At 37.0% G+C, this 24,487-nt stretch overlaps 1 protein-coding gene across 1 annotated transcript; it reads left to right on the forward strand.

The window, feature by feature from the left end:
• Positions 1–5,321: 5,321 nt before the first annotated feature.
• On the forward strand, positions 5,322–7,117 carry LOC141487030 (uncharacterized). Its single transcript, XM_074185766.1, has 3 exons — positions 5,322–5,454; positions 5,518–6,292; positions 6,331–7,117. Exons 2-3 carry the CDS (start codon positions 5,522–5,524, stop codon positions 6,679–6,681), a joined length of 1,122 nt encoding a protein of 373 aa, XP_074041867.1. The 5' UTR covers positions 5,322–5,454; positions 5,518–5,521; the 3' UTR covers positions 6,682–7,117.
• The last annotated feature ends 17,370 nt before the right edge of the window (positions 7,118–24,487 follow it).

Below are 24,487 nucleotides of genomic sequence, written 5' to 3' on the forward strand. Positions count from 1 at the left end.
CAAAAAATGTCAGTGCATCGCTGAAATTATTAGTTAATTTTATCAAATTTGTTGATCCAATTGCAAATAAATAAGTAACGTTAGATTCGTCAAAAAATCATTCTTTCGGAGAGTGCTTACATAAGTAAATAAATTATAATCCATGGCACACTTGACAAAATTAAATAAATTATTATCCATGGCACTCTTGAAAAAAGTAAATAAATTATTATCAAGTATTGTCCCCAGTAATATTCACTTTATGTTCTTATTTGTAATCCAATCGCAAATAAATTAGTATTGTTAGATTCGTCAAATAATCTTTTTTCGGAAAGTGTTTGTCAGAAAATGGTCACCATTCGCAAAAAAATAATTAGACACGATAATGTAATTTTGCCAATTTGTTTGTTGTATGTCTTGTGTGTTCATATCTAACATACTTGTACTAAAACTCCGCGATTGAAAATTTCTGATATCATCTGATGTCCTTAGATTATTTTACGTCCGATCATGGCCAAAAAATTTTATAATATACTGGGTGTTTCATTTGAAAATTTTTGGATCGAAGCCATTTCTGGTGAAACCGGAGAAATGACCGGAAAGTAGGGTGCTAATGCCGACTGAACGCCTCCCCCACCCCTTTTGACCTTGAGACGTCACACGACCTTGAATGACGTCACCTAACCTTGAACGTCGTACACGTAGTATGAGCTTGAATGCGGTGTTTGACCTTGAGTGTGGGGTTTGACCTTGACGTTCGACACTTCGACTACCTTGAGCTTGCTCCATGGCATTGAATGTTGACCTTGAATGAAATCGTGACGTGTACAGAATATAACCTTGAACAGTGGGCGTTCGGCGTTGTCCACTCCCTTGTTGGTAATTCCTATATAAGTTCAGAATATCGTATGACGTCACCTAACCTTGAACGTCGTACACATAGTATGAGATTGAATGCGGTGTTGGACCTTGAGTGTGGGGTTTGACCTTGACGTTCGACACTTCGACTACCTTGAGCTTGCTCCATGGCATTGAATGTTGACCTTGAATGAAATCGTGACGTGTACAGAATATACAGTGGGATTAGGCGTTGCGGTGTTTGACCTTGAGTGTGGGGTTTGACATTGACGTTCGTCACTTCGACTACCTTGAGCTTGCTCTGTGGCATTGAATGTTGACCTTGTAGCTCTCATTTGGGTTATGGTGGGGGGGAGGAGTTGGGCTTTTATAAGGAGTGTGGTGTGAACGTTTCACTCATTTCAAATTCTCCTTATCGTACGGTATATATTTCTATATACAAGATGTATTCGTGCGTTGATTGTAAAAAAAGTTTCACTCGTAGTGACAACCTACGTCGTCATCAGCGGGATTCCTGCACACCCGCAAATGGTGATGGACCTCCAACATCGAAGAGGCAACGGTTGACACCCCCAGCACTTCCAACACTGCAAACATGCGTTTGCTGCAATTTGACTATTGCAAGCGATCAGATGAATGTACATCGGAGGACGTTGCAGCACAGAACAAATGCATGTGTTCAATATGGGGAAGGTGTGAAAATTGTCAATACAGCTTTCAAGTGTCGAATTGTGAGCTACCGAGTGGACAGTGAAAACCACCACATGGATTACCCAACATTCTTCAATGAAATTAAGCAGAAAGTAGTGAAACTACTCGAAGAAGTGTTGGATATCCATAAATGCATGAAAGTGAACATGGAAGTGTTTGGGCGGTACAGTCTGCAAACTAAGGATCTTTCAGACATCAAATCATTTAATAGTCCCAATGAAGTAATTGATCAATCGAATGATTTGGATGTGGTTTATAGCAGTTTTGCAGATAGTTTAACTGTTAAAGCAGCGGAATTTCAAGATCGGGATTCAGGTATGTGATCTAGTCAAAATGTTGATGATGATGGACTTATAGAGAAAACCCATATTTTCAGGTTGGACCATTGAGAAAATTTTGTACTTGGAGGTGAATATCAACAAGTATAGCCCCTTCGGAGGGTCTTCATACATCAAATTGCCAATGTTCATCGAATTGAAGAAAAGTGTGGTGAATGTTCTTAATCAAGATCAGTGCTGCTTTGCGTGGGCTGTGACTTCAGCTTTATACCCTGCCAGTCAGAAACTTAATGAAATTTCATCATATCCCCACTTCTCAACCGTCTTGAATGTAGCAGGTATGGAATTTCCAGTTAAGTTGAAAGATATTCCTAAGTTTGAGGTTATGAACGATTGCTCTATCAATGTTTATGGGTTGGAAAATGTTTTTAAAAATGGTAGAATTGAATATGAAGTTGTGGGTCCGTTACACTATTCTAAACGTAGATTAAATAGTCATGTTAATCTGTTGATTATTACAGATGATTCTGGTAATAGTCATTATTGTTGGATTAAGGATTTATCGAGACTAGTATCATCACAAATATCTGCCCGTGGTCATAAAAAGTATTTTTGTGATGGTTGTTTATTGTACTTTGATAATGAACGAACTTTATTGCGACATCAGTTGAATGATTGTAATCACATATCGACAACGACACCATCCACAAATTTCAGGGTTGATAAATTTGGTAAAAGGGTACCTGAGAATATTTTGAAATTTGAAAATATCGAGAAACAGTTGAGGGTTCCATTCGTTGTATATGCTGATTTCGAATCTATTCTGAAACCAGTGCATACTAATGAGCCAAATCCTGCTAACTCTTATACAAATCGAACATATCTTCATGAACCATATGCTTTTTCTTACCTCATAAAGTGCTCTTTTGATGATTCTATATCTAAATTTGTACTATATAGAGGTGCTGATGCAGCTAAAGTGTTTGTGTCAAACTTGGAGGCTGATGTCACCAATATTTATCACAAATATTTGAAGAAAGTCATTCCAATGAGTCCATTGACTGATGAGGAAGAGCATGATTTCAATATTGCCGCCACATGTGGTATATGTGGAGAACCATTTGGTGATGGTGATATTAAGGTGCGTGACCACTGCCATCTAACGGGGAAAAAAAGAAATGGAGCTGCACATAGTATTTGTAACCTCAATTTCAAATTGCCCAACTTTATACCCATAATTTTTCATAATCTCAGTGGGTATGACTGTCATTTGTTCATAAAAGAGTTATGCACAAACAAAACAAAAGTTGATGTCATTGCTCAAACTAAAGAAAAGTATGTTTCCTTCACGAAACATATAATTATGGAGAGAATAGTAGATCACAATGGAGTGACGAAAAATAAGTTTTTGAAATTAAGGTTCATCGATAGTTTTAAATTTATGGCTGCTTCCCTTCAAGAGTTAGGTGACAATTTAGATGAAAAACATTTTGTGGAAACAAGAAAATATTTTCCGGAACAGGATAAATTCAAACTTATGAGGCAGAAAGGTGTTTTTCCGTACAGTTTTATCGATTCTTTAGATAAATTAAATTATTCTAGTATACCATCAAAGGTGGACTTTTATGATAAATTAAATGAAAAACATGTTTCTGATGAGGATTATGATAGAGTAAAGGAGGTATGGAACACATTCAATTGTCAAGATTTGGGTGAATATTCTGACATATACCTAAAATCTGATGTTCTACTGTTGTGCGATATTTTTGAAAATTTTAGAAATATGAGTTTAGATACATATAAATTGGATCCTGCTCACTATTTCACTTCTCCAGGTCTTTCTTGGGATGCTATGTTGAAGTATACGGGTGTCAACTTGGAATTATTAACTGATATCGATATGGTGCATTTTCTCCAAAACGGTATACGTGGTGGTGTAAGCCAGTGTTCGGAGAGAAAGCATATTGCAAACAATCAGTTTCTTCCAAATTATAATCCCGAAGAACCTTCATCTTTCATAATGTATTTGGATGCAACAAATCTGTATGGTCATAGCATGTCTCAATCATTACCTTTTGGTGGGTTCACTTGGTTGACCGCCAGTGAAATATGTCAGTTGGATATCAATAGTATTCCAGATGATAGCCCCCAAGGATACATACTTGAAGTAGATGTGCATTATCCTGTCGAGTTACACGATCTACATTCGGATTTACCATTTTTGGTTGAAAGTATTATACCACCTGGTTCAAAGTCCAAAATACCCAAACTTATTCCTAATTTGAATGATAAAAAGAAATATATCGTTCATTATAGGAATTTGAAACAAGCGGTCCGTAATGGTTTGATGGTGATGAAAACTCATAGAATTCTCAGATTCAATCAGTCACCGTGGCTGAAAAAATATATCGATTTAAATACAAATTTGAGAAATAAGGCTACCAATAAGTTTGAGAAGGGTTACTTCAAATTGAATATAAATTCCATATTTGGCAAAACGATGGAAAATGTAAACAATAGAAGAGACATTCGAATTGTCACACATTGGGAATCCATAAGAAGAGGTATGGGTGCCAATGCTTTGATAGCTCGTCCCAATTTCAAAACATTATCCATATTTTCGGAAGACTTTGTCGTCATACATATGGATAAAGTTAAGGTTTGTTATAATAAACCATTGTATTTGGGGTTCAGTATATTGGATATGTCGAAAACAGTCATTTATGATTTTTTCTATGATGTCATCAAAAAACATTACGGACCACAAGCTTCTCTTCTCTATACCGATACGGATTCTTTGATACTGAAAATAATGACGGATAATTTTTATAATTTTATGATTGCAAATGTTGACAAATTTGACACTTCTAACTATAGGTTGGATAATAAATTCAATGTGCCAGTTAGCAAATCGGTGATTGGAAATATGAAGGATGAACTTCCGAGTGATCCCATCATCAGTTTCCATGGCACCGGTGCGAAAGCATATCATGTACAAAGTGTGTCTGATGAAATAAAGAAAGCGAAAGGTATTAAAAAATCCGTTATAAAAAATCAAATTTCAATTGAAGATTACATTAGGATTGTTGAAACAGGCGGTATAATATTTAGAAAGATGAATGTATTCAGGAGTGATTTACATGATATTTACACGTTGATGTGCAATAAAGTCGCGCTATCACATAATGATGATAAGCGATTCATCATTCCTAATACCACCAAGACATTACCTTGGGGCCACAACGATATTGAATTCTATCAGACAAGTTCCGAACAAAATTTAAGAATTCTTTTGAATGTACTGAAAGATGAAAACAGTATAAGTGACAAGAAATTAAATTTACTCATTGCCTTATTGGAAGAGCAATCGAGTAATTGAATTTTTTCACTCATTATCTGGTTTGTTCAACAAATTGTAAAATTCATACTTGTCGAATATTTCAAACGAATTATCCTACCCCACTTCCACCCCCACTCCCATTCCCACCCGAAGTGGTAGGGAGCATACGGCTATAAAACATGAGGAGGAGGCCACAGTTCATCATTCGATTGCAGTCTTCCTTCGAAAGAAGCAGCCAACCTGAGATACCTGCCAGCCAACTTAGTTGAAAATTCCAAGCAGCTTGATGTAAGTACACACTTCCATACTATTTATATTATATTGTCTAATATTTTCATTTTCTCTTTCTAGAATCATGTCTTTTCTGAGGAATGCTCTGATGACCCCGATTACCACTCTCAGTGAGAGACAGTTGGAGGATGTAGAGCGGAGGAGGGTGGTTGTCCTACAGGACATCATGGTACAACCACCAGCTGCAACACCAGCTGCAGCTCCCATTCCACCACCGGGGATGACTTCCACCCAGGAAGTGGCGGCTCCCATTCCACCACCGGGGATGACTTCCACCCAGGAAGTGGCGGCTCCTGACTTGAAGTTCTTTTTCGAGGACTTCAAACCAACCCCCGAGGAGGAGGAGATTGACCCCCCACCAACTTTGTCGACATTCAGTGGACCAACTTCTTCGTCAGCACCCCAAATCGAAGATTTACTGAATGTCTACAACCCGGACCTGGACGAGTCTCTGGCGGATTTATCGCATCTTCAAAGCTTCTTATCGCCCATCGAACTATTATCCCCCATCGATTCAGGGGATGAGTTCGAGAAACCGGTGAAGAGGGCCAAGAAGATGAAGAAGTCCGCACCTGTGAAGAAGTCCGCACCTGTGAAGAAGTCCGCACCTGTGAAGGCATCCAAAGCCAAAGGTGGGAGGGGTGGTAAGTTGAGTGCTTTTCGCAAAAAGTGTGAAAAGAACTCACCTTACGTTGGTTGGCCTACAGCACCCCTTCCAGTGATGGAGGTGCAGAACTTGGTGGAAGTCGTCGCCCAGGTCCATCGGGATGCGTCACCCCCTCCAGTCACCCCCCAGGTCCATCGGAATGCGTCACCCCCTCCAGTCACCCCCCAGGTACGTGTTATGCGTCACCCCCTCCAGTCACCCCCCAGGTACGTGTTGAGCATTCCGAACAAGAGGTTGGCCCGGAAAATGTCCTTTCACAGACTGTGGTAGAGGGTAATAAACTCAAAGAGTCTATTACCTATGCACAGTCTGTGAAAAAGAGATATTTGAGGGAAAAGAAGGTTGTGGATGGTTCTGATTCCAGAAAAAGGGCCTTGATGGCGGATATTTCCACCATCGAGGCCCAGAAACTGGAATTAGAGAAGCGACTCTCTATGCTTAGGGCGAAACTTCAAGAAGAAGATTCGCAACAAGGAAAGAGTTTGGCTTACATCCAAAAATATGGACCTCTTGTTCAGGAATGGGATGCCATGTGCCAGGGGTTCCTTAATACCTAACCCCTTTTGTAAATATATTTTTGTTTAGTTTAAGTTAGATGTATGTTTAGAATAAAAAAATTGTAATTTTAGGAATATAATAAAAACTTGCATGTTAATTTTAAGGTTATGAATGTTATGAATGAAAAAATAAAATAAGGAATATTGGAGTGCATATCTATTTTGGTTGTTGCACACAAAATACTGCGTGGTTGGGGCAGTATTTATTCCTTCATTCTAGTCATTTTCTAGTCACATGTAGTATATAGAATAAAATTAGTTAAATAGAATAATTGTATAGAATTTCCATCATTTGAAAGTGTGTGAATTGTAAAATAGTTATTTTTTCTAGAGAATAAATAAAAGTGATTCTAGTAATGCTCTGAGTATAATTCCAAAACTTTTGACACTTCTCTCATCATTACTTCTCTCAACATTATTCAAACAAATTTCATTTATGTGAATGTGTAAAATTAAAATCATGAATCTAATGAATATTATATTGGATTTATTCCCCAATTCTCACATCAATACTTGAATAAATAACCTAGTGGGTCTTTATTTTTCACATATTCCCCCTCCCTTACTCTACCCCACTTTCTTCAAATCATATAAATAAGATTGTATTCTCAATATTCTTCAACTTGTTCGTTCATCATGAATCAAGCAACACCAATTATTCGGGAAGCTGATTCCACCAGTGAACCTCATTTTGCCCCACCAGAGAATTGGTCCTATGGTGACATTCAAGTTGCTGTAGTTGATTCAACATCTCCCGATGATGAATTCGATGGGTATTCAGATACAACAATAGAGCTGAATGAAGAACAAGATGTAACCTCAGACGAAGATGAGTTTGAACATGATGAATTTGCCAGCCCAGAACTTGTGGATCAACTGTGGCTCGAAGATCATCAAATCGCTCCACCAAATATCATCGTGGTGGTTGATTCTCCCGAACCTGACATCATCATTATAGATGATGATGATGATGATCAGGTAGGTTAGGTTAGGTTTTCCTCGGAGTGCACATAGTACCTGGTTGGTGCACACGGAATGCTGCGTGGATGGGGCAGCATTCAACCTAACCACTCTATTTGGTAGTAGTGAAAAAAAATAGGCCTATATCGGTACACCCTTGCGGTGAAACGTTAGTTGTTTCGCTATAAAACGAACTAATTAGAAAATGGAAACAGTTAATCATTATCTTTGAATATCTTTGGAACATTATTTTAATAATGTTGATAAAAATTAGTATCATAAAGAAATTTCAAGCAATGTATATTCGGATAAGTAACGAAGGGAAAGGTTGTATAGGCGATCGCGAAGTGATCGCTTCGCGATCGCTTCACGATCGCTCAGCAGGCCGCTTCGCGGCCTGGGGCGCTCAACATCCACCACTTGCATCCGGGGCGCGTTTTTTGCGACCCCCACCTCCCCCCCACTCCGCCTCCCACTATACCCCCTCCTGTGCAAGAGTATAAATGTAGGAGTTCCTCAATGTAATCTTCAGTTGAGTAGCTATCGTCAGCATGTCAACATACTAGGAAGCCGATTCCACGACCGGACCCCAGGCGGAAGAACCTACAGCGCCACTCCCGGATCTTCAGTTGGAGGATTCCGATATGGAGAATCCAGATATGGAGGCCGATTCAACCACCACGCCTCATCACCCTTCCACATCTTCGGTCCAGGTACTGCATGTGACCAGTACCGAAGACCACTCCGAAGACTCGAGCAGCTCGGATGATGATGACGATCACTGGGACGACGACGCATTTGCGGAGGAAATGGCGTTTTCTGAGGGTTCGGTGATGTGGCAGTACTTCCCCCGACCCGATGACAGCGACGACGACGACGACGACTTGTAATCCTTTCCTTTTTTTTCCCTATTTTTTTCCCTATTTCACCCATCCTTCATCCTTCCTCGGAGTACACATTTTGTTTGGTTGGTGTACACGAGACACTGCGTGGTTGGGGCAGTGTCTACCTCCCTCTCTCCTTTCCACCTTTGAAATAAATATTCTGAATTACAATACCAATTACTATTATTGACTACTCTGAATAAACACCCCTCGAATTTGAAATATTGTCTTATGAAAATTATATTTCCAAATCTTGACATGAATTCTGCAATTGTTCAGATAAGAGAGAGCTAGTATGCTATCAAACAGATTCAAATCCACTCGGACGCTTAAACAATCATTTTTCAATGTGATTTATTTTACAAAGATAAGATATTCAGAGAACTTACATATTCTATAACACATTTGTGCATACCTCATATGTATATGGATGTACATTTTAGAGGTATATCCATATATTACAAACTACTCTTCGCATGATTATGTGACACTCAAAATATTCTATTTCTTTGATTGAGTGATCAATCTTATTATTAGATATCTACACTTTGTTTGTAGCTCTGAAAAGAGCTGTATTTTTGTTGACCCGAAAGTCCACGGTAACTGCTCCGCAGATGAGGTGTTGTTGCAATCTCATTATGAGATATCTACTCTTTGTTTGAATAATGTAGCCCTGAAAAGGGCTGTTTTTTTTTGTTGACCCGAAGGTCCACGGTTACATCTCCAGAGGTGGGGTGTTGTTACATATGATACAGACGGCTATTCTCCTAAAGTTGGTCAAAGGCCTATCACATGCTTTACACCATGTTTGCCCCATCTCCCTGAAGCGCGCGGTGTAATGAATGTCGACGTGCTCATAATACCCTCCATTGTTATTCCGCACAGAATAAAAGCGGAAGCAACACCAACACAACTTCTCTATTTCACCGTCAATCGTTTTGATCCTGACATGGCTATCCGTTACACAATACAAATCTAACGGATCATCCAATGTCTCAGTGATATTCAACCACTCAACATTGCCAATAACTACTCCGCTGTCGTCAGTCTCGTGAGTCGAATCTGTTGCGATACCTTCATCTTCTTCTTCAACAAGACCTTCTTCATCATCATCAATATCTAAATCCCCAACACCTTGCTCAATTGCCTCATCGTCTTCGATATTTAAGCCACCTTCTGCACCTTGCTCATTCACCTCATACTGCATATCTCCACCATCATTTTCTTCGTCAACACCCACTATCTGTCCAACGTCTTCAAACTCTTCCACCAGCTCATGGTTATTAATATCTCTCTGAGATAATAATGCTAACACAGCAGCTCTCTGGGCAGACATATTAATGTATTCTTGTGGTGATACTTGAATACTGACTGAAGTTTACAATCACTCACCGATTTTTATATGATTTTTGACAGTGGTGGTGGTAGCTCCCTCCACTCTACCCCACTCTTCACGGTACCTGTTTATAAGAGGGAAACATGGGAGCGTGAGAGTGTAGTTAAATTCATCGATTGAATATTTGTACATCTATCAGTGAATATGTCTTTCCCTAAAGAGTGGGATACAAAACCGACAATACGCGGCTTTCCAATCAAAATTGGCAAACATATAGTGTGTTACAACTGCCATGGGTATTGGCCTGAAACATATATCAACCCATGTACCGGCCTGTGTCGTAGATGTGTTGTGGCAAGGAATCCAGACCCACTTCGGAAGAGGATAAATGGTTCAACTCTAGAAGTGAGTGACTACCGCCAGCAGTGCAGAGAATGTTCGAAAGAGATTATGTGTAATAATATGGGCATTTCAAGGAATATATGCATAAATTGTGTAGCGACTTGCGATACATTAGTCCAGCGATGTCTACAATGTGGTGAATATAGTGTGGATTGTTGGAACAATTTATGCAGTGCTTGTAGAAATGATTGGCAATTGTGTGAGAATGTCGGCCAATTTCACCCCAACAGAGATGTCCACTTTCGAGAGTGCTGGTGTCTAACCCATGAAGAGCGGATAGAGAGACGGAGGATTCATGGAAATCTTATGCTAACATACACATCTTGAAGTGATTTCAATATGTTGAATTTATGAAAAATAAAACCAATAGTTTACATATTACTTGCATCATTTCTAAGGTTATTATTCTATTTAGTTTTTAATAAATAAAACAATTTTAATACACTATTTTTTTATTTTTTATCTAATATTGAGTACAATCATGATAATGTCATTACACTAAAGAATTTTCATCGATCCATGAGTTGTGATCTTCAGAGAACCCCAGCCACTTTACATAGAGGCGATGTCCTTTTCTTTTTAAAACTCGCTCCACCAAATACGTATTGGGATCTTTCGTTTTATTCAACTCCAGCCCATAAAAACAGCCTTTGATTGGTTGCCCATTCACATCTTCTAATGCATAAGTTATAGGTTCTGTATTATTAACTTTCACAACTTTGAATATTTCAGCTGTAAAATTTGCTGTATAACCTTTATCGAATGCATTTTTATATTTGCTGATTCGAACACTATCCCCAATGTTAAACGTACTTTTTTTACGTTTCACATGTGGACTCTTAGATTCGGCATACATTGACAATTTAGTAGACTGTTTCACATCTGCAGGTTTCATACCAATCGTACGATGAACTTTGTTGTTATACTGACGAGTAATTCTAGGAAGAATGTTCAACCACTTGTAATGACCTTGAAGTGAAAACTCCTTATAAAGCCAACTCTTCAATGTTCTGATTACTCGTTCTGCAATTGCAGCTTTTTTTGTGCTGAATGTTGAGTAATGATTGATGTTGTGTTTCTTCATTAACGATGAGAATTTCGAATTATAGAACTCAGTACCATGATCAGATTGTAAATTTTTTGGAGTATATTTAGCATCTTTCAACACGCTTGCCATAGCTGCAGTAACTGAATCACCAGTTTTATTCTTCAACGGCCTTGACCATACAAACTTTGAATAACAGTTGATAACTATAAGGATGTACCTACATCCCTCATTTTCTTTAGAATATGGTTGCATTTCCATCAAATCCATCTGCCACAAGTCAGAAAAACCCTTTATTATTGTCTTCCGACGGGGGAAATTTCGACGCGCCGGCTTGTGTATTTCTTTCACAACCTGCCATTTTGCATTACTCATATTACTGCTCTAAGACTTCTTCAAGATGATAAAATTGAGGAATCACTTTTCTACTGTTCAGGTGCAAGTGTAACGATTGACTATTAAACTTCAATGACTCGCTCAGTAAAAGTATCAACCAACTTAGCTATTACGTCAGTTCGCTTTTCCACATTATTCAATTGATCAGCTAATGCAGAAGTGATGAGTGCATTTTTGTCAATGATTATTTGCACCTCATTATGTTTTGAATCAATATGTTTTCCGATGTTACGTAGCGTTGATGCAATGAATTCTTGGAAATACTTCAGAGTTGTCTCATTGACTTTTCTAATGTGATCGTCAACATATCCTTTAGTAACAGAATCTTTACTGTCTACAGGTTCACCAACATTTTGAAACCGCTTATTCTGAATATCATAATCACCATTTGGTGTGAGAATGAATCCAACACCAGATCTTCCAACTATTGGTTTACTAACACCACCTCTTCTACGACCAAATTTATCAATTGTGGTATGCATAGTTAGATCGTTTGTGATCGACTGAGCCAGTTTCACATATCATGTTCATGATATTGCGGTCAATAGACTAATCCTTCTTCACGTAATTCCTCAATTATGGCTAATATTTCATTATCATGTCCGGTATGTCCAGCCAGTCGTGAACTCCAAAGTAGTCGAAGGCGATCAATCAATTCTTCGAGTTCATTCCAATAAACATAATCTGTATGCTTATTTCTGATATATTTTTTCTGGGTGGGTATTTTGATCATGCCAGCACCTTCTCTACTAGGGTTTCCATTGGATAATAATGGTAGGATTATTTCTCTATATTTCTTCCAATTATTCGATAGAAGACCTTGTTTTCTCTCATTGTATTTATATGCAGCCTTTGTTAATTTGAGTATATCACCATATGTGGTCATATCGGAAGAGGGGATATTTCTCGATGGTACTTTCATGAATATCAAGTTATATAGTTTTGGAGTGCCCTGATAAGAGCCAATAGTTTTACCATTTTTCATAAACACAATTCTCTCATCGATAAATTCCACATCAGCTACTCCCATTTGTAAATTTCCCGTTTCAGTGTTCATGTGTACTCCAAAGACTGTATCGTAAGAGGGATTTCCTGATAGTAACTTTTTTATATGCTTTTGTACTTCATCACCATCATCGAATACATTAGGTGATTGTGAATCTAAAGTTGTCAATTGAGAGGTTTGAAGATCCTTCGAGGAAGCCCCTTCAAATTTCGGTTTCCACTCACTTTCAATTATAGTTTTGGCTGTTAATGGTGTAGCAGGCTTTGTTTTCTGCATCACTTGATTCATTTGAGATGCTCCTTCAGTATTGGCAGATATTACTTTCAAAGGTGTTATTATTGGCTCATAGATCCTCTCGAGTGCTGATTGATCACCTAGACGACTACTTTTGATATAATTGAATTTCTTCCGAACGGCATCCGTTGCTTCAATTAACTTTCTTTTTAAACATATTTCATCATCATTTTTTCCCTCCATAATTCACTCCAAGAATTTGTATAATGAAGTGTTATCTCCACTATCTAGCACTCAAGTGATTCAATTCTTCAAGAACGTCAAGGATATATGAAAGCGTCGAATCCTTTTCGATAACGTCCATTTACCACTTCTCGATCCTTATCAATTACTAAAAATCCATATTTATCTTCCCAACATCTCGCACACATATCTTGAAATTGCTTATATGTTACATCTGGTGATACATGGTCGGAAAAAATATGATTGAGATTCATATCATCTTGTTTGAACATTACGATAAAATTTGCATTATCTCGTATCAATTGTTTCGGAACTCGTGAATATGTTTGGGCTAAATAGAAACAATCCACATTTTTATGACGACCCATACTGAAATATGATCGTATAACATCCTGTTTCTCGCACATAACATCATCAAAAATGAATATCGAATCAGGTTTGGCGTCTGAAGGCTCTACTATTTCACCTGCATTATTGGCAAAAGTGTAAAAACCCAACCCTTCGATTGGAGATAATACTTCACGTAAATACTCGTATTTAGGTTGATAAAGAGACTTTGAATAAAGATAAACATTTGCGAATCGTAATCCTAGAGGATGCGTTAGCAAAGAAATCATAACATTTGTCTTGCCACAGTTAGAAGGTCCAATAATCAGGCCGCGAATAGAAAGTGGAAGTAAAGATCCGTGACGTTGTTTGACACCGCTTCCCGATCCACCACCCACTTTTTCATCGAAATTATCGATGGAAAATTGCTGCTTCTGCTTCAATATGCGCATTGTATGACAGTTGGAGACTATATAAGCAGGGTTCCACATCGATTCCTTTATTTAAATAGGGGTTATGAGTCGATGCAGATCTACTGAATTGCATTCAAATAAAACTGGTAGAGGATTGATCAATTCCCTCATCAATAATCTACCATTTGAATTACACTTACCTGGCTATCAGTATTGCGGTCCGGGCACCAAATTGCAGAAAAGATTGTTGAGAGGTGATTCGGGTGTCAATCAGCTGGATTTTGCATGCAAAAAACACGATATTGCATATTCACAGAACCCCGATAATCTTGCAGCTAGACACATAGCGGATAAGGAGCTTGCAGAAAGTGCTTGGAATCGTGTCAAAGCAAAAGACGCTACTATTGGAGAAAAAGGAGCTGCTTGGCTAGTTACGAATATAATGAAAGGGAAACGCCGATTTGGTATGGGTTGTGACTCATCTCCCAAGCAGTCACACATTCCGAAGAAAAAGCGTTCTATTAAGAAAAAAAAAGTTAAAAAAATATTGAAAGCTTCTAAGGTGATAGCTTTTGGTTCTGGGATCGTTCAGAAAGTGCGTGATGTTCTACACAAAGCGGGTGGAAGTGAATTTGTTGTCAAAAATTCTAAAAGAGCAGCTGAAATTGCACTCAAAGCAGCACGCAAATATATGAGGGCTGCAGGTGGGAAAAAGAAAATTCGCACACCGCGAATCATACCGATTCCTAAAATTGGTGGAATACTACCACTCATTCCAATTTTTGCTGGTTTATCAGCACTAGGTAGTTTAGCCGGTGCTACTGCTGGTATAACGAAAGCAGTTCAAGCAGCAAAAGCGAGTAGGGAGCAGTTGAGTGAGACAAATCGCCATAATAAACACATGGAGGCAATTGCTATAGGTAAACAAGGAAGTGGTATCTACTTGAAGCCTTACCGCAAAGGATTAGGAGTCTATTTGAAACCTCAAAATTCAAAAAACTCATAAATTTGCTACCTAAAAGAGCTCTCTCCAATATCGACCTCAACTATTACGCTAAGAAAATGACGATTCCATATTTTCGGGGGGTATATATGCGTGACGATTTACCAAAATCAGGACCACTCCGATATGAATCTGCCATAGTAAATTTGGATAGTCGACATGGTCAAGGGACACATTGGGTAGCATATAGAAAAAGGGGAACTTCGATAAAATATTTTGATAGTTTTGGCGATTTACCCCCTCCCAAAGAACTGATTCACTATTTTTATATGGGTTCGAATCCTATCAATACTATCACATATAACTATAAGCGTGAACAACGATTCAACACAGTATGGTGTGGCCATTTGTGTTTGAAGTTTCTTCAGAACAAGACATGGAGTTAACACCAGTACAGGATAGGGAGAGTATCAAGAGGATGAGTAAAGAACAACTCGCTGATATGCCGAAAGAGGTGTTGATTGGGTGTGCATCACATGAAATTGCATCTGTATGGGATAAGTTACCACAAAACCTACAAAATGATATTGATGTCTTGAAGTATCAGTACTGTCAAGAGCATTACAATGATTCCAGCGGTAGCAGTAGTAATTCCGATATGAATGATGGTCCACCTACAAGAAAAATTTTTTGTTGTTATTGTAAAGTGAATGATGTGAATGTAGTCACACATAATGATATGGATAGACCACCGAAAAAGCGACGATTGGTCCACAATTTCTGCTGTCAGCAATAAAAAGACATGAATCATCGAAAATTCGTCAGTCATGTCACGCACGTTTTCATTGTCGGGATACTCTAGCGAGTTGAGTGCCAACTTCTACCCACCCATCGAATTGGATACCAATAGTAATTATGGTCTGGGATTACATGGTTTCTACTCCTACAATTCCATATTCAATGTAGATGCTAAGAATAATGTTATCGGCTATTCGAAGACAATTATCTCACCCCCCACTATTATAAAAATTCCACCTGGGGCATATGAAATTGATGAAATTAATAAGGTGATTCAAAGATTCATGAAATCCAAAGAAGTGCAACTAGAAAATGGAATTGAAGAAAATATCGACGAAGTATTTCTCCTACGTGCAAACAACAACACTCTGAAATGTGAAATGCGATCGAAATATTACATTCATCTCAAACATGAAAACAGCATTGCTGAACTTCTAGGGTTCTATGACAATGTTTTCAATTGTGGTGAAATACATGAATCAACATTGCCCGTGAATATCAATAAGGTGAGGATTATTCGTGTGGATTGTAATGTCACAGCTGGAGCATATTCGAATGGCGATGAAATCCATAGCATCTTTGAATTTGATATTGATGTAGAGCCCGGTTACAAACTCACCAAGGAGCCACAAAATATTATTTATATGCCAATCCGACCTGGTGGTCGTCAGTACCTCGACAATATCACTCTTCGCATATTGGATGATAATGGTAATCTGATCAATTTCAATGGTGAAAAAATAATAGTCAAATTGGAATTGATAAAGCTATAATAATCATCATTTCTCATATATTTATTCACAACATCGACGACAGTCATTAGTAACAATCATCGTTTCTCATACGTTGATTCAGAACATCGATGACTGTCATTAGTGTATCATAAAGAAAATGAGTAAAGGAAGCATCGATAAGTTTGGTCGCAGAAGTAAGGCAGTTTCAAATACTGTTTTGCGTGGGCAGCCTGGTGTTGGTTTTAAATTAACAACCGATGGAAACTTTGATATGGAAAATAAACGTTTGAAAAATATAGCAGAGCCTGAAGAGAGTACGGATTGTGTTAATCGAGGATATGTCGGTTTTTACATCTCAAAGATGAGAGGAGAATTAGATACTGATATTGACAAAATTAATTTGAAATTAGATGGAGTAGAAAAATATTCCGTATCAGTGAGGGAAGATCTCATTACGCTTGGACTGAAATTAGTAGAATTTGTAAAAAAGTATGAGCATATGGATAAGGATATCAAATCGCTGCAATCTGATTTGAAAAAACAACCCTCGATAAGCATTCAAACGATCGAGCAAAAACGATGGTGAGCGATGATCATCTGTGAAAAAGTCAATATAAAGCTGAAGTTGATCAAATTGTTACTCAGTATTTGTTACTTCCTAACGCTGAGCAGGTGATATTCATTGATGGAACTATAAATTCTGCGATTATCGTTTCTAAAAATGGGGTTGTGCTTCAATAGTCAGCGATTGCCGCAGCGGCAGCAGTTGAGTCAGCATAATGTATTTGGTGGAGGCTATGATCATGTGCATTTAAAGAAGCGAAAATCCAGCAGTCGATTCATTCCACGTATATCTGCCAAACGGTCAAGATATAGAATAAGTGCTAGTAGCCTGAACTTTCTCAAATCTATTGGCTTGAAGGTGCGATATAAAAAATAGTAATAACATGGCGACAATCACCACAAGTGATAAATTGGAAGTGTTCGAGGAGCCCATGTTCGACCATTCCCTCATCAGCCTTCATGAGCATACATATAAGCCGTATGGTTCACCATATTACAAAAATTCAGATGAAATACGAATTCCAATCAATTATCAAGATCTCATACTCGATATTGCAGATAGTTACATTTATATCGAGGGGAAGTTCACACCATCTGATGCCACAAAGCGGTGCTACCTATCCAATAATGCTCTCGCCTTTCTCTTCGACGAAATTCGCTATGAAATGGGTGGTGAGCAAGTGGTTGTTGTTCGAAAACCCGGCATAACTACCACAATGAAAACGATGATATCATTCGGAAAAACGCATGCAAATTCGCTACTACCGATAGGATGGGGACTCGATGTGAATAAACAAGATATATTCGATCCCGTTAGCAATGTATTCAGTGGTAAATTACCCTTGAAGTATCTCATGGGTTTTGCTGAAGATTACAATAAGGGGATAATGAATGTGAAGCAGGAGCTCATTTTGATTATAGCTCGCTCATTCAAAAATTCATTCATTGGGGAAGTCGATGCAGATTTGGAAATCAATAAAATAGAATGGAGAATCAGGCACATTGTGCCGGAAGATCGACAGAAACTGAAACTATTGAATCGCATAAATAAAAATGGTAATAATGCTAAAGTGAAGGTGGCTTATCGTATGTGGGACCTTTATGAATTACCCACACTTCGTGATACATCCTCGGATATATGGGCGGTGAAGACAACCAGCAGCCTCGAAAGACCACGATATATCATCATCGGCTTTCAAAACACCGACCAATCCGAAAATATGTCAAAAGATGTAACGAAATTCACACATGTGAATATTAATAATATTCGACTATCTCTGAACTCTGAAGTATACCCATATGAGCGTTGGAATCTGGATTTCGACAAGAAGTTAGACTCATCAGCTTACTATGCATATGAAAACTTCCAACGTAGCTACTATTATAAAACTATGAGTGAACCGATGATGGATATTGGTAGCTTCCGCAACAACCTACTATTCATTATCGACTGCTCCCATCAACCCGAAGCTATGAAGTCATCCACTGTCGACATCAAAATAGAATTCGAAACACGCAAGGTGAAATTTCCAGCAAACACCAAAGTATATGCACTCATCCTCCACGATGCTGTTCTATCATATAATGCTCTTAATGGCTCTGTTCAAACTGGATTGTAATAAGATTGACATGTAATATGCTATGAAATATTCGATATTGATGAATAATAAAACACTCAATAATTATGTTATATCTTTTATTCACCAAACAATTAGATACAAACAAATATGGATTGAAACATTATTTTATTCACAAAAATATACAACAGATTTCAAATATTTACAACACCATTTACAACATCATTTATCGCTTCTTCCAGTTGCGGGTTGGGACTCTGTGGTTCCAATTGATATTTCTCTATGATATTTTGCGGTAGGTAGGTGCATATGTCTTGAAGAAAATGTTTCAAGTCTGCTTCAATCATTAACTCACAGAACTCATCCAAATTTCTACTCCCATATGAATATTTATGACACAATGCCACACCGAGTTCATACTTCTCACTAAGCTCCAAAAGTTTTCGCACCTCTTCAGCATCGTAACATACACTCAAATCATAATTTGATGAATGTAGAGCATCAAAACTCAGATCAGCCATCTCCCAAGCCATTTTTCTTATGGCGGAATCCAAATCCACTGCTTCCGGCCACTCTTGGGCTGAATATTGCATCCACATATTTATAGAATGGTGAGTTCTGAAAATTCATAAATGGCATTCATTAGTTTGCAAATAATATAAAAAAAATACTCACTTGAAATCTGACTATGTCTATGAAGTGACCAAGTTGATACATATTTTATATTAATCTACCATACTTTCACTATTTACAAAAAAAATTCATAATTTCAAAATGTTCAATCTAAAACATTGAATTTCATCAATGATCGGGTTTTAGCACCAGGATAATCCTGCGAACTTTGACCCATATAAGTAAGTGTGAATTTGGCTTTGGATGAATTCACTTCACGAATGAAGTCTTCTGGTAATTGCTCTGTGACACGTTTTGGAAGCCATGCTTTAAAAGGAGTATCACTTTCCTCATCCAATAAAACTACTTGAATTGATTTACCATATCGTGTGGAATACATTGACATTTTTTCAATTTTATATTCTTTATCAATAACCAGAGCGTTTATAGGTTTCTGCTCTAAAGCTTCACTTTGTTGAATTATAGAAAAATTAATTTTTTCAATGTCAAATTTCAAATTATCCATATTCATAAATATAGTGAAATTACGGTTAATTAAAATAAAATATATATTCACCTCACTGACGAAAACGCCCTCTCGGATGGGTTGATACTCGTTGTCTTCACTTTGGAATTCGACAAATACTTCTGTTTACCTATTTGGGTATTTTAGAGTGTCTAAACTGAATGTGGAAGCATGATATTCTGAACTTATATAGGAATTACCAACAAGGGAGGGGGCAACGCCGAACCCCACTGTTCAAGGTTATATTCTGTGCACGTCACGATTTCATTCAAGGTCAACATGCAATGCCACAGAGCAAGCTCAAGGTAGTCGAAGTGTCGAACGTCAAGGTCAAACCCCACACTCAAGGTCAAACACCGCATTCAATCTCATACTATGTGTACGACGTTCAAGGTTAGGTGACGTCATACGATATTCTGAACTTATATAGGAATTACCAACAAGGGAGGGGACAACGCCGAACGCCCACTGTTCAAGGTTATATTCTGTACACGTCACGATTTCATTCAAGGTCAACATTCAATGCCATGGAGCAAGCTCAAGGTAGTCGAAGTGTCGAACGTCAAGGTCAAACCCCACACTCATGGTCAAACACCGCATTCAAGCTCATACTACGTGTACGACGTTCAAGGTTAGGTGACGTCATTCAAGGTCGTGTGACGTCTCAAGGTCAAAAGGGGGGAGGTGTTCAGTCGGCATTAGCACCCTACTCCGGAATGAGAAAAATATGTGAAAAATATCATCTTTACATACCATTCACCTATACCAAATATCATTTCGATACACCTAATAGTCTAGAAGTTATGACGTGTTTAATAGATTTGTTGACACCTAGTATATACTTATATAAATGTATCCGTTTTCACGTTATTTAGTAATTTAATAATTTGGTAGAAAATTCGTTTTCAAACTAGCAAAGTAAAAATATAAAACACAACACGAAGGTTTCCAACAAAAAGACTCGAGTTTTGAAGCACGTCGAAAGCTTTTGATATGACCGTTTCCCAGCGGGACTCGAAGAACAAAACTCCAACTATCGCCAAACACACCGGTCTTCAAAAAGTTACAGTTTTGTTTTATTCGACACTAGCTTCTGTTTTGTTTTGTCCATTTATTCGAAAACTCCCTCATAGTATATGACTATACCAATGCCGTTCAGTAAATTTTGAGTGAAAGGTTATCTGCATCACCTATATTACCAAAAATAAAAATGGTATTGAAGTTTCATGAGTAATTTTGATTGATTGATTTCACGTTTATCTTCTCATGAACTAACTAACTTTTACGGCCTGACAAATAAATTATCCTTTTTCACATAAAAAACTAATTTCATGAAAGTCGTTCAGAAATTAATCAACTTTTGCGTATGAAGAACACTTTTTCAAATAAATAATAGTTCAAAAAACCATAAAAATACGCTTCAATAGCAACACAAACCAAAAAATAAAAAATCATTCAAAAAAATAATTTTGTTTTAAAAAAGCGTGGGATGCTCAAAATTATATTTTTATTATGGCTTCAATCTGGCAAATAGCTCCTATTTATAAGAATGGATAGTTAGCATTCCACGCTCTTTTAAAACAAAATTGATTTTTTCGAATTATTTTTTAGTTTGTGTTGCTTTTGAGGCGTGTTTTTTTTAAATATCATTTATTCACCAGTTTGGTTCGCTGTTTCAAGCCTATTTATTTATTTATTATAAAATAAAATATATACGCATGCGCAGACAGTGTGGTTGTCTCACTTGAGGTAAACTTATGAAATTATTGTATTGTGACCGATTCTTGATAAGTCTACAAAGTTCAAAATAGATCTGTCCGTTTAAAGTCAGTCAAAATCGAGTCCAAACGAGTCGGCTACAAATAAACATACGAGTGAAGCTAATAAAAGCGTGTTGAAAAGAGCATTTTCTCCTGTTTTTTCGTTCCATTTTTGTGTACGACGATTGGTTGGGAGGATCGCAACAGAAATAAATTTATGAATTAAAAAAAGCCGGACAACACCGAATTATATAGGTATGTACCCTTCTCTTTATTTAATGTTTTTACTTTTCCAAGACTTTTACGTCCACCACATACAACTGACGGTATTGGGCTGAAACTCATTTTTCACTTCAGAACTTTAAAAACCATACATTTCAAGAAAACTTTGCATGGGCTTGCGATCTTTTATCATTGAGATCTAGACTGCAATGCCAATAAGTTTCTTTCTTAATATTGAAGTGACAATATGCTGTCACGTGTCGATCAAACGTTGATACTACCCATTGTGTGGATGTCTTACCAAAACAAAATGCATTTATGGAATCCTAAAGAGTTTTCTGACGAAGAAGGTTCATCAGAAGAGGATAGTGTTGATAAAAGGACTGAAAAGGAAAAGTATATTTTTGTAGATATTGACTCAGATCAGAGTGAAAGCTCAGAACAATGGTTAGAACTTGTTGATGTAGATTCTCTTACCGACGATAGTACAAGTAGATATACTAGTAGAACTGTTAGTCCAGTTAGTAAATTTGCGGGACAGGATGTTGAAAAGTTCGAAGAAAAAATCAATGAAAAATCTCTATTGGAAAGAGAAAATAATATTCTTCATATTAGCGATTTTGTAGACTTGTCATACTGGAAAGAAGAGAAAATTTGTTGTGGAACAATATACAGGGGGCTGTATAATGAAATTATGGTAGATCCAAGATTCGTGAAAGCCTGTCCAGATCGAATGAGTAAACTAGCCAAACGAAATTCGAACTCACAAGAATTGGAAGAACCTGTTAATAAATAAAATTGAGAAAGAGGCAATTTTTGTTATAGCTGAATATTGAAAGTAATAAAGAATCCAAATCCAGAGGGGACTTTGAATTTTGACGATATATATATATATATATATATATATATATATATATATATATATATATATATATATATATATATATATATATATATATATATATATATATATATATATATATATATATATATATATATATATATATATATATATATATATATATATATATATATAAATATTAAAGTGCGCACCATATGGGAAACTTTCTTTTCGAAAAGTTTCAATGAAGTTTAACTTCGGCACTTGTTTGTGCTATAAATTTAACTTAAAATGATGCGGCCAACTGCGACCCACTGACGTTCAGTAGTTGTCAAATTCAACTTTTTTCTGAAAAAAATTGAAAAAGTACATTTCTAGATCGAATTTAATAAAAAGTTACTTGAAAAAGTTGTGTCTACGGCAATTTTACATCCATATGCCAAATTTTATGCAACTAGGATAAAGTTAACGTTTTGCTTATTTTTGACAGATATCCCCTTTATTTTAAAAAACAAGTTCGGTTAATTGTCATCAATTCATGTATAAATAACAAACTCATCATGGAGTTTAACTTTTCTGATACATTTTAACTTATACGGACATTTTTAGAGAGAAATTAAAAATTTGCTATAAAAATGTTAACATGACTGGTGCAAAGTTTCAATCACTTGGCTACTTTTTTAAACAAACGTCAGTACCTTCAATTTTAAAAAAGCAGACACAACTCAAAAACTGCAATAAGTATTAATAAAATCACTAGAGTTGAAATTACATTAAAATTTCAATATTCAGTATTTACAGATTATTTATAAACACTAACTAGGGCGGTAAGGATGCTTACCGCCACGTTGAATAAAATTTTTAAGTAGATCTTGACAAACAAAATGCATGCTATGGTAGTGTCAAGTTGTTGATTTACTTGTCAAATTTTTAACAGTTATTGTTGCAATAATGTTGTCTCTTCAGGAAAGAATAGAAATAGTTTTATTATGTGGTGAGAATACACCATACCGGCAAGTAGCTAACATTTTTAATGAAGGGCATCCAGGAAAAAATGTTCAACTCAAGGATAATGTCGAAATTCAGAGAAACAGGATCAGTAGCAAATCAATTTAGGAAAAAGCACACTCCAAGTAAATATGATGAGGAGGCCCAACTTAACATTTGTTTAAAAGTTATTGAACACGGGCAAACGAGCTTAACCGATATTATAAAAAATACCGATTACAAGAGAGAAAGTGTTAGAAAAAGTTTATTAAAGAATCAAAAGAACGAGAGTTTGATGGCCGTTTGGGGTTTTCATTCTGGTTTCAAGGAGAGAGAGAAGAAAATGTAAAGTTTCCATATAAAATTTTATGGACAGATGAGGCAACGTTCTCTTCAAATGGAACGGTAAGTTCTCAAAATTGCCGATAGTGGGCCCAAGAAAATCCCAATTTCCCAGTTGAATGTGGTGATCAGTATTCCTTTAAAACTAATGTATGGTGTGGGATACTTAACGACCAAATAATTGAGCCATTTTTCTTTAAGGAAAATTTATCATTCCCATATTTATTTAAATTCCAGAGGCACCGGTAGACATCTGTTTCAGCCTATTGTTCATCGTCAGTACCGGACAGGCGGTCCTCGATTGAAGACAAAATGTGAATAACCAAGAAAAGTACTTGATAAAAATAACTGCGTAAACGCAAACGAGATATAAGTGGTGGCTCTTAAATAGAAATCAATATGGGAGTGATCAGAATAGTAGTTATCTATTTATCTTTTGATTTTCATGAAGTTATTGTCCAGCAGCTTGACTGCATTAACATTTCTCGATTTCATATAATTTCTAGAAACATATGGTTTCGTTTTCCGATGGCATTTCAGGTTAGCTTCCCAAATTTCTGCTACCCCAGTTGTCGGTTGATTGGTCAAACCACCAACACTGACATAAAAACTTGGCAAGTTGACTTGGGTGTCACACAAATAGGGGGTTCCACT

The sequence above is a fragment of the Leptinotarsa decemlineata genome, unplaced genomic scaffold, assembly GCF_025532065.1.
Source record: "Leptinotarsa decemlineata unplaced genomic scaffold, Ldec_3_MD MMD2_P_RNA_scaffold_2, whole genome shotgun sequence".
NCBI lineage: Eukaryota > Metazoa > Arthropoda > Insecta > Coleoptera > Chrysomelidae > Leptinotarsa > Leptinotarsa decemlineata.